At 39.9% G+C, this 11,672-nt stretch overlaps 1 protein-coding gene across 1 annotated transcript; it reads right to left on the minus strand.

Annotated features, from left to right (window-relative positions):
- On the minus strand, positions 3,971 to 11,226 carry LOC109718516. Its single transcript, XM_020244771.1, has 4 exons — positions 11,167 to 11,226; positions 5,073 to 5,123; positions 4,832 to 4,990; positions 3,971 to 4,342 (listed from the first exon to the last, which is right to left on the minus strand). Exons 1-4 carry the CDS (start codon positions 11,224 to 11,226, stop codon positions 3,971 to 3,973), a joined length of 642 nt encoding a protein of 213 aa, XP_020100360.1.

Consider the following 11,672-nt stretch of genomic DNA (forward strand, 5'->3'; position numbering starts at 1 on the left):
TTGATTGTCAAGTTTCCATAAAATCATAAAATAGTGCGAGCATTTTGAGCCCCAAATGTGTAACTGCAAGTTTTGATATTCTTATTGCATCCAGCTATTGTTCTTNCTCTTGATAATTTATTTAACTCTTTATATTTGTTTACTCCTAACAAGATAACTCTTAACAGTTTCAATTTCAGTAAATTTACAAATCCAAATTGAGGATCTTACTATTATGTTATATCTATATTCTATGTGGTGATTAGATTTAAGGTTTATTACTTACATACGGTTTATTACTTACGTACTCCGACCGACCAACTATAACCCATAGCACCCTTTCACAAAGATAACAACCGCAGGGGGCCCACCCGTACCAAACACATACTCCGACCGACCAACTGTTTTGCTGTAGTTATAAATTCAACCTATTTGTTCTCATTCGGCGAATCCTATATATTCTCAATCGGCGAATCCTACCCCGGTGGGGGACCCTTCGGTCTCCCTCACCTAACTGTTCTCAATCGGCGAAGCCTCCCCTGTATGTGAATTTTAACATTCATGTGTATGTGAATTTGTGTATGATTGAATCTTGTAGTCATAACATATATGTGTATTTTATCAATTTTATATATATCAATGTTAGATATTTTATTCCATTTTATCAATGTCTACGTTAGATATTTAATTATATTTTGTAATGTGTTAAGTTATTAGTGATCACTCTGATGCTCTTTGGTATCCATATTGTGCATGTGATTATACAGATTGGTATATATTTTTGCTTGCGCAAGTAGAGGTAGTTTTGCCCTTTCTGCAGGCCTATGCACATATTCAAGCGAGCCTAATCGGTAGTCATAGGGCGTGACAAATAAGAGTGATATCAGAGCCTACGAAAAGTTTCTAGGTAGTTTGACATAAGCCTTAAAGTGACTCTAAAGACTTAGGAACGTGAGTGGTGCATAAACTATGATGAAAGTGAATGATTGGGTCTTGTGTGTTCCCAAATAGAGTGTTGGGAACAGATCAAAGGAGATACATCTTTATTTCATTAGATGATCATGTTGCTAGCCGATGACATGATGTTAGGAATGAGAGGGAGATGTCCCTCAAGAACTTCTGTATAATTTGTGTGTTACTATAGGGTCTAAGTGGTAGGCTTGGAATAAAGCTGGAGTTGATACTATTGTGTACAAGATAGTGATGGCTCTACATGGTCAACCAAGAACGAGATCCATGTCGATGTAACCTGAGGGATTTGAGCGAGGTACGGGAGTTGCGTGACCAGATGGTAGCGCTAGTTGGTGTTGTCGAGAGGCAATATGAGGCCTCAAGACACCAGCAAGAGCAGATCACAAAGCTCCATGACACCATCATGTAGCAAGTTGGAGCTATGTGTGTGAGCCAGAAACCCAATTCTTCACCTTCTATGCGAACGGGTGTAGAGGACATCGCGATGGCGGTCTTGCCCGTATCAACGCACCCTGCACCGTCAAGGACGCAATAAGGGGGGAAGCCCCGTAAGACAGACTCAAATGTCTCCGTCACAGAGAACATAGCTCAGCAAGGAGCAGGATTGAGCTATAAAGAGCCTCACAAACTTCAGGAAGTTCAACCTGCTAATTAATCAACAGTGAGTGCAACGATCCCTTGGTGGTAAGAGTCGTATGTTGACATGACCATGAAGAAGTTGTTCAAGGACCTTCTCATTTCGAATTAGGACAAGGTTCATTTGGCTGCGCTTTGCTTAGACAAGATGGGCCACAAGTGGTGGCCTATGTCGGAGAAGTGCAAAGGATATATGTTGCCGCCTTGCCACCTTCAATATGAGAGGAGTTTTGGGTACTCCTTTTTGTCTCCTATTTCCCTGATAGTGCAAAGCAGCAAATAGAGGAGGATTTCAAGGTCCTCCGGTAGGAGAATCACACTGTAGTACAAAAGTATGAATAGGAGTTCTCCTGCATCAAGAGTTGTATTATGTTCGTGGTTTGGGATGATTTGATCGAACAAGGCTCAATGATTTGAGCAGGAACTCCAGCTGAGCATATATGTGAAGGTCCAACCTCCTGTACTGCAAACATTCCGGGTGATGGTCCACCATGCCTAAATGATGAAGAGGAGCGAGGTTGTGGTGCATCGAGAGTGAGAGGTTCCCAACAAGGACAAGGAAAAAGAGAAGAAAAAGAAGAGGCCTTTAGGTAGTTCTGGGGGCCAATCCAGCCCCAAGCATCCTGCCAAGAGCCTGTACCCATAGCCATAATCGCAGAGGTCTTTTACCCATCATCATCGAGCTCATCGTGTGATCTATAGCAGGACTCATTGTCCACACTAATGCGAGCATCGGAAGGGGAGATGCTTCTAGTTTGGCCAACAGGGCCACATGTCAGCTGATTGCTATAATGGCGCATCCCCAGCACTATCTATAGCCTCAGTCCCATCTGTCTTGAGACAGTTGGCAGGAGCACCACCTGTCTGAGACGTCGCGACATGCACCGACTGGGCATTGTTTGATTAGAGTGCATAAGTAGATTTGATCGAGTATACTTGGTTTGCATTCTTGTGCCATTTAACTTCATCTGTCTGATCGACTAACTTGAAAGTAGAAAGCAATCCCTTGACCTCTAGTATTCTACTCTATCCATCTGAATACTATCTTCTTCAGAACCCTGCAGGATCACATTCCATCTCCACCCCCTTCGTGAACAACAATCCTTAATCATAAAAACTTCTTTCACTGCATTTTCAAAAATATTTGGAAAGTTGGCCTATTTGGATTTGTTCTTAGACCGGTTCTGTGCAATGTCAACCACTAGTTTGTGAGTATAGCAGCCCATTATCTTTGGACACTGCGTAGGAGCATTACAGAGATTTAAAGAAACCGTAACAAACTAAAATCTTATTCATTTGATTCATTGTTGAAGATCGAGTAGTGTCTCTGTTATAACTTAAGGCTTGTTGCAAAGGTAAAATGAGTTCAATCTATCTAGATACAACTGCTCCTAGGCTAAATACTATTTTATTACTTAAGGCCTTAATATTTAGGCCGAATAATGGATTCAACGTATTACTTTGAATCATTACCATTATTTATATGGAACTAAATCTTTCACACGAGAAGACCTAAAAATCACATCTACGTAATCATTTTCAAAATGATCATTTGGTAGTTTTGTATCATATCAGTCTTTTAGATAATGTTATATAAGATTAGGACTTAAACTCTCTTAGTTTATGGCTTAAGGCCCATATAGTAGCAGAGATGCTAGCTACATAAATGCTCAATATATCAATCATATTGCCCTAGCTAACCGACGCTTAATAGTTGCCTATCTATTGCAGGTAGCGTGCTACCTTTTTCTTAAAAAATAGTTGCCTATCTATTGATCTGTGAACTCTCGTAGAGGATGTGCAGATGCAGAAATATTAGAAGAGGGATGAGAAAGAGAGATAATGTCCAAATTAAATATACCTTAGTTTTTAATTTTATTAACTCCTAACAAAGAAGATTACAAGGTCCCATTTATAAAAGCCTAATAAAGTTCTACACTAACTAGGACGGAACAGAATCCCGAATCGTACTCCGAATGAGAGTAGTATTCCTCAGGATCCGTACTTTTCTTTTATGAAAAGTCAATCTGAGACTATCATATTTAGAAAGAGTATATTGAGAATGTTAAATTTGATTGTAAGATGATAACTTAATTAATCGTTACAATTTACGATCAAATTTTCTATAAATATAAAGTCGAAAATTTGATGGCCATTTCAGAGGCCTAAATGTCTCAAAACTCCCAGAAACTCGTACGAAACTTGGTAATATATACTGCGAACCAAAGACCAACTTGTTTTGTCAATCATGTTTAAGATTGTTCAATTCATTCATGCATATTGAACATTGCGCTACTCAGGTATTGTTAATTCGTATAGATTCTTCATGTATGAGTAATTCCAGGAGAAAAACGTTCCTTTATTTTAGAAAGGGAAAATGAGATTATCCTTTACAACCTCCGGGTCCACCATAATAGAAGGTAATTCCGTCACCATTATACATAAGGGTATCAACACGGTAGCAATCATAGTTCGAAGACATAGGGTCCAAATTTTCCAAAATTGGTAGTACAAGGTGCCTTCCCTTGTCCACAATGAGAACTTCTCTAACAAATGCAGCTTTTCCGAATCCTTCATGCGGAAAATGTCCGCTACCCATCGGGGGGCTCTTTTCACTAGATGGCGAGAGGACGTGCCCACCCCAATTGAGCAAAGAAGCTGGATTTTTCAAACCAGTAAAAAGAGATTCTGGCCAATATCCCACTGGTTTCAAATCGTCTCCGTACTCCAACCACCAATGTCCTGTCTCACGATCCTATTTATTTACACAACCCAAAAATTAATCAATCAAATGTGGAGTCATGTGATCGAGTGTCTATTTCTATATGCAACATGGATAATATGTAGACTTAACTACACCATTTGAATAACTCTTTACAAAATTCTGTTTGTACTTTTAACATCAAAAATTATCCATTGATTGTTTATTTAAGTCATTCCTTTTAACATGCATGTTACATATTGTATACTCTATGATTTATACCAATATTGTTCCATTATAAAAGTATGCTTATCCTCTTCTCTCTTTGCATAGCAAATTGTTTTAAAGCACGAGAACATAATGCAAACTAATAACTAATGAAGTAAATATATCTATGCAAACATATTAACTGAAAAGGAAAAATGAAATAAATGACATCAAAAAATAAGAAAACTCCATGAGCAAATGATAATGATCATAAATATGTTGCGTCAAATTGAATATCATCTTTTCATGTTTCAAGTAAAAAAAAAGTTACCCTACCTTGTGAATAAGTAGATGTACTCCATATTGATTGCCTCCATAGGATGAAACAGGCTCTATTCTAGCACCGAGGGCACGAGCTGGGTTCACATGGACAAAGCCATGGCACCTCTCGTCTTGGCCAAGGTTCAGACAAAGAACATTATTGTTTGCAGAAAACTATTGCAAAATAGATTTTATCAACAAATTAATATTGTAAAAAGGCGTAAAAGAAGTAAAAGAAGGGCGCTAAGAATAATACCCAGGCTATATGGAAACTGGCATAGTTTGAACTACCAAACATCGGAGCTACCTGAAATTAATATGTTAAATTTAAAGTTAGATACAATATTTTGTATAATTTCAATTGCTTTAAATTTGCATAATCTACGTCAAGCTTTCTAAGCAATGATTTGATTGAGTACTTATAATAATAATAAAATATATTTTATGACAATGATTATCTTATCGAATGATTGATGACTCTCAAGTGTCGAATAAACTAGTACCATATTTTATGTTTTACATAAATAAAAGAGAATTATAGTTGTTAAGAATCTGGTGCTTGCTCTGAATATATATAGTGCTTGAGCTGATACCACTTCGTGAGAATTCGCATCCCACTGATATCAATTGCTATAAATTCTGTACTCACTTTTATACTAGTTGAAATTCTGCAACGAAAGCATCAAATAAGATTTTTAACTTTAAACCTGTTTCTCAGCAAAAAGCTAATATAGCAATAAAAGAGAGAAAATCAAACCGAAAATATTCATGAAATGAGATTCATTAATTAACATATCTACTCTACCTTCAACTTAGCTCCAACTCAATTATATTTTACAAATTTAAATACATATTCTAATCTAATTAGGATTTAACTACAAATCTAATTGATCCTAACAATAGTGTATATGGTAAAAAATTGGCTAATTTGCATAAAAAACCATTAATCTTGAGCTTTTGCTAAAATAGGCTGCTTTTCCGGATTTGTATATTCGGGCTAGATTTTAAATAAACTGACCAAAATACCCTTACTCCCTTTTCTCGCTCCTTTTTTTCATCTCTTGTTCTTTTTTTTCTCTCTCGTAAACCCTCACCTACTCCTGCGCACCCCCCCGCCTTCCTCACCTCCGACCCTACCGAGACTGCACCACGACCCTCTTTTTTTTTCTCTCCGATCCTCCTCCACCATCTCCCCGGCTCTTTACGACAATAAAGAGGGCAGCGCCGTGTCCCTTTCCTTTGCTTTTTTTCTCTCATTTTTTTCTCTTTGACACCCTTCCACTGCCTCCTCTTCACGACGGTAATAAGGATAGCGCCGCATCCTCTTTCTCTACCTTTCCCAATGCAAGCACCGAGACCGACGCCAGAGAAAGAGGACTCGGAGTGAGCGCTAGTGAGAGCAGAGCCGAGGCAGTGCTCGCTGTCGCTCGTGAGGGTGAGGACGAAGACGCGCCCGCACTTCTCCAATGAGCACTTTCGGCAATGGTGGTGGCTACCAGTAGAGAGCGAGGAAGATATCACGATAGTGAAAAACGATGCAAAAAATAAAAAAAATAAAAAAATAAAGTATAAAACATAAAGAAAAATATTTTTTTCTACAAAAAAAATAAAAAATCAGAGAAAAAAAAAGAAATGATGAAGTTGCACTATTTCAGGAGAACGTTGCACTAGTTTAAAGAAAACTTACAGTATTTAAGAGAAAAATTACACTTTTTCTGAATGAAAGTTGCAATGTTCGAACGAAGTAGCACTCTTTGGATGAAATTACACTGTTTCTCCTCCTTCCCCCTCTTCGTTTTCGTGCGTTTCTTTGTGCTCTACCTCCACCAGCAGATCTTCCACCTATGAAACCCATATTTGGGAACTCTTCATTCTCACCTCCGCCACCGACGATGAAAAGGAAGCACCTCTCGGCTTGGAGAAGCTTATCGGTGAGGTAGGTGTTACGCACGACGCCCACCAGTGACGGCGACCTCACGCGGTAGAGATGGAGGAGAGCATGGCGATGCTGGAAAAGACTCGAGCCCTGAGAACGAAAACGAAGGGGGAGGTTGGAGGTGGAGGTGGAAGTGGAGGGCAAAGAAGAGTTGGGCGCAAAGAAACACCCGTAAGCGAAGAGAAAGGAAAGGATGAGGAAGAGGAGAATAGTGTAATTTTCTCCCAAAGAGTGCAACTTTCGTTCAAGATAGTACAACTTTCGTCCAAGAGAGTACAACTTTCATAAAAAAAAGTATAAATTTTCTTTTAAAGAGTGTAATTTTCGTCTAAAATAGTGCAATAGTTCTCCTTAAAAAGTGCAATTTCATAATCTTCTTCATTTCTCTCTGGTTCTTTATTTTTCTTGTAGAAAAAAGTATTTTTCTTTATTTTTCATTCTTTATTCTTTTTTCTTTTTTATTTTCTGCATCTATTCTTGCTATCGCAATCTCTTCCTCACTCTCTACCCACAGCCATCATCCTCGCTGGAAGAGCTCATTGGAGAAGCGCGGGCAGGTCTTTGTCCTCACCCTTGGAAACTGTAGCATACCGAACTTTCATAATTATGAAGCTACGGTATATGTTGGTTTGGAAAGCTATTAGAATGGTTCCGGTGAAGTTCGGGAGCATTTGGGCGTTTTCGGTACGCGTCGAGCGCCCGAAAAGCTATGATTGGATCTTCGCCGAAATCCGGCAAGGCATGGATGAAAAGATGGTTTAAACGCGCTAGAAAACATATTTGGGGGGTCTCGGTACGATTAGAGATGAATCGGAGGCTCCAAGAGCGAAAACGAGCGAAAACGGACCAAAGGCTGAAATTGTTGAAAATTTGACTAAGTCCTTAATTGTGCAGAATTTCTGGACCTACGGGATCTGGACCCTAGCTGCAGGGTCTGGACCTTGAACCCGAAAATTGCCCAGAAAGTGCAAGGACTGATTGGTAATTGTGGGAAGATTGCTTTTAAAAAGGGGCTACACCCCTTTCTTCTTCTCCCACAGCCAACACACACACACCCACACATATGTAGAAAGAGAAACACCTCCCCCTCTCTCTAGATTCCCTCTTTATCTCTCTAGATCTCTCTCCCAAATTTGGAGGGTTGCAGTGTTTAAAAAAGCCCAAGGCGCACCTAGGCGCAAAGGGCTGTTGGAGCCTTGGCACAAGGCGCAGGCGCGCGCCCGAGAGAGGTCAAGCGCGCACTTTCATATAATTTTGAAATAAGTAAACAGCCAAGAAGTGTCTTACTATACTTTCTAATAATTATTAAGTAGCACTAAATATGTTCTATAAAATCATATTATTATAATAAATATTCTATAATTACCCAAATAATCACGTTTACAAAAGGAAAAAAATTAAGAAAAGAAAACAAGCTAAGCAACATATATGATAATTTTGAAAAAGAAAATAACATAGATAAAAGTAAAAAACAAATTACTTTTTTTTTTCTCCAAATAAAGACCAGCATAAAGATAACTATTAATTCACAAACAAATAGAAAATTTTGACGTGAAAAGCATATAATTATAAGTACAAGATCATAAAAAGTAATATGCATAAAAGTTTAAAGTTTCAAGCCAAAAATCATTCAAAAAACATCATGATCATGTGAAAGCAGTGATTCGCCTTAATATAGGGGGAGTGGCGAGTTGAGTTGAAGAAGCAGAGAGGGATAGCCGAGGGCAACCGGAGGTGATGGACAAGCGGGAGAGAGGATCCGTCCAAGTGGAGAGAGGGAGAGGGAGCGGACTCAACGAGAGGAGAGGGAGCAGACTCAGCGAGAGAGAGATAGAGCGGATAGATGTTTAGGGTTTAGAACTTTAGATTAGATTGGTTTTGGGTTTATTTTACATGTTTTAAACCCATTAGACCAATAAATATAGGATCCAAACCCATTAAAGCATATATTTTTAGATCCAAACCCGGTAGGATCAAATATATATTAGGCGCGCCTTTCTTGCGCCTTGCGCTTTGCCCTAGGCGCGCGCCTAGGCAGTCCAGGCGCACGCCTAGGCAATGGCACCCGCCTAGGAGTTGCCTAGGCGCTAGCCATTGAGCCTAGCGCCTAGGCGCCTAGGCGCACGCCTAAGGCGCGCTTTTTTAATCACTGGAGGGTTGGTGGAGAAGAAGCTTGGGAACGCATTGGGAGCAACGGATCGAGTTTTCGTGCGCCCGGTTGAGCGGCGTGCTTCCGACTCGGCGTTCGCATTTTGGTAAGTGTTTAGGATTTGGTTAAATCCTCAATACTTGGTGTTCTTGTAGCCTCTAATGTATTTCTAGCATGTTTCCTTCATGAGTTTTGGATTAATTGGAGGATATGATCATGCTAGGGCTTATAAAGGGGTTTTAGGTTTTGGAGGGTTTTGATCTCATTTAACCCTTTAGCTCTCTAATTGAAGGTTAGAGAGGAGCCCTTGAAGACCCTAGGTCGCGGATTGATGTTCGGTTGCCGATTGTGAGTTCGGGTCGAATCGGACCACGTGTGTCGCGGGAGGCCGATTGCAAGTGACTACAAGCAATCGGAGAGCGTTGCGAGGTGGGTTGTGCTCACCAAAGATACTAGCTCACTTCCATGTTGAAGTGAAGTGTTAATTATCGTTGATGCATATATGGTGGTCAGTTGGTGGTTAGTTGTAAAACATATAAATGCATGAAATGAATGCTACGTTAGACTACCATTGGATGATTATGATGATGCATGGTTACTATTGATGCATATACATATGTTTGGTAGGTTGTACATGATAATGTGAATGTAGGAATCATATTATGCTTGATGTTGTTACCTACCATTAGATGCTAGATGAATGCATGACATAGAGGCTATATAAATGCATGAGATAGAATATGCATGTTGACATATTGTGGATTTATGTTAGATGAATATGCATGATGATATGTTGTAGCATATGCTAGATTCATATAGATGTGAACTTGGGTCGATAACTCTAGGTTGATTAGAGAGTTCGACATTGGAAAACAAGAACATGAAAACTATAATACTCGATCGGGACTAGTAGATTGTCAAGTAGATCGAGTGGCATTTGGACTAGTGTAGTGAAAACACTATGATATGAACATAGGGATAGAAGAATTTTCGAGTAGTTGTGATATGTGTCATGTGAAACTAGTGTAGTAGAGACACTTGTGACATGAGTATTGGGATTAGTGGATTTCCCATGTTGTTGTTATCCCTAGTAGACAAGGTATCCTCGAGTGAGAGGATTAGATCATACTCACATAATCTGTTTCATCTTGGCGTGGTCGCCCCACCCAAGTAGTGAGCTCCGGAGTAGTAGTCGCGTTTGGGTAACATGATTACCCAGCATACGATCTCGGGTGTGTGTAGCGCAGAGTATCCTCACCTATATATGAGATTTGAGATGTGAGTCGGGCTTAACCTTTTGGTTAGCCAGTGAAATTGGGTGACATTTTTGTGAGCTATGGATGAATCCCAGTAGAGTGGATTGGCATCCCAGTTGTTATCCCAGTTGAGTGGATTTAAGACTGAGGTGCATGTGAGATGTCCTTCACCTCGAGTCTGGCTTTACGCGGTACTCCGCGGATGATTGACTCAAGATCGAGTCGAATGGATAGCTTGATAAAGGTAGATAAAAGCTTATGAGCAGAATTGTGAATGACATGAATCTAAGATAGAGGAAACCTTAGATGTCAATTGGATGAGCTGTGGATAGCGAAACAGAAAGTAGAATTAGTAGATCTACTTACATTATTGCATATTGAGTTTCATGATCGCATGGTTGCATGTTGTGAGGCATGAACATGATAAATATTAGTTGCATAACTTATTTGATGAAAAATATATATCTGTGGATACTTGTTGGACTAACATGTTGCAGTGCTTCCTTCGGACCTGGTGGGTCGAGCTTTTCCCTTGGATGGCCGTATCCACTGAAAACTATGGATAATAGTTCTCACCCCATGTGATTTTGGGGTTTTAGGTTCACACGTGAGCGGTGCGGTGGCACGAGGAAAGGGCGTGGCTTCGTAGATAGCGCCCTACCACAGAAACCAAAGATAGCATTACCCCGAGTCGGCCTAGCTAGGGGTTGTAGAAAAGCAAAAAATAATGTTATAATAATATCGATTGTATTTGGAAGTTAAATGTGAATGAAAATTGTAATATGTAAAATCTGGAATGAATGCTTGTAATAGCATAGTTGTATTTATGTTTTTGATACTTTCTTATGCAATCCTTGCTTGATTATTGTTCCTGGTTGGAACCTCATACTTTGTATGGATTGTGACGCCTAGGATGTACAGGAAAAACTCTGTTCGTTCGGCGGTCTGTCGGCGTGCCCGAATCCGACCAAAGAGGCGGGCTCGGGGCGTGACAGAAACCCTGCCTCACCTTCGCCCTACACATCCTCACCCGCGCCTGCTCACCCCGCGCCCTCCTCACCTCCGACATTTCTGAGGCCGCACCACGATCCTTTTTTTTTTCTTCTTCGACGGTGGAGGAGGGTTGGTGAGAAAAAAAAAGAGTCCCGGCATGGCCTCGGCAAAGTTGGAGGTAAGGAAGGAGGGGGGTGCACTGGCGCACAGGGTAGAGGCAAGGTGGGCCGCCTCCTCCTCTGCTGCCCTCTTCAAAGTTTAAAAAAAGAACGATAGAGAAGAAAGAAAGAGAAAGAGAATAAGGGTATTTTGGTCAGTTTTCTAAAAATCTTGACCGAATCTACAAAATTCGAAAGGCAGCCTACTTTTGCAAAAGTTCAAAACTAGTGAATTTTTTATGCAAATTGGCCTAAAAAATTCAAACAACTATTTGGACAAATTTTGGAAAGATTTCGATTAAAAAGATTGGCAAAGTAGACATTATTTCACAGTTTGTTAAAGACATAGACTGTTCGGTATCTA

The sequence above is a fragment of the Ananas comosus genome, linkage group 12, assembly GCF_001540865.1.
Source record: "Ananas comosus cultivar F153 linkage group 12, ASM154086v1, whole genome shotgun sequence".
NCBI lineage: Eukaryota > Viridiplantae > Streptophyta > Magnoliopsida > Poales > Bromeliaceae > Ananas > Ananas comosus.

What these genes read in the sequence shown, in the direction of transcription:
- LOC109718516 (XM_020244771.1), bottom strand. Translation starts at nt 11,226, where the DNA reads ATGTCGGAGGTGAGGAGGGCGCGGGGTGAGCAGGCGCGGGTGAGGATG. An exon ending in TGAGGATGTGTAGGGCGAAG is followed by an intron (nt 5,124 to 11,166) that starts GTGAGGCAGGGT and finishes TATTAATTTCAG; the next exon opens with GTAGCTCCGATGTTTGGTAG. An exon ending in CCAGTTTCCATATAGCCTGG is followed by an intron (nt 4,991 to 5,072) that starts GTATTATTCTTA and finishes ATTTTGCAATAG; the next exon opens with TTTTCTGCAAACAATAATGT.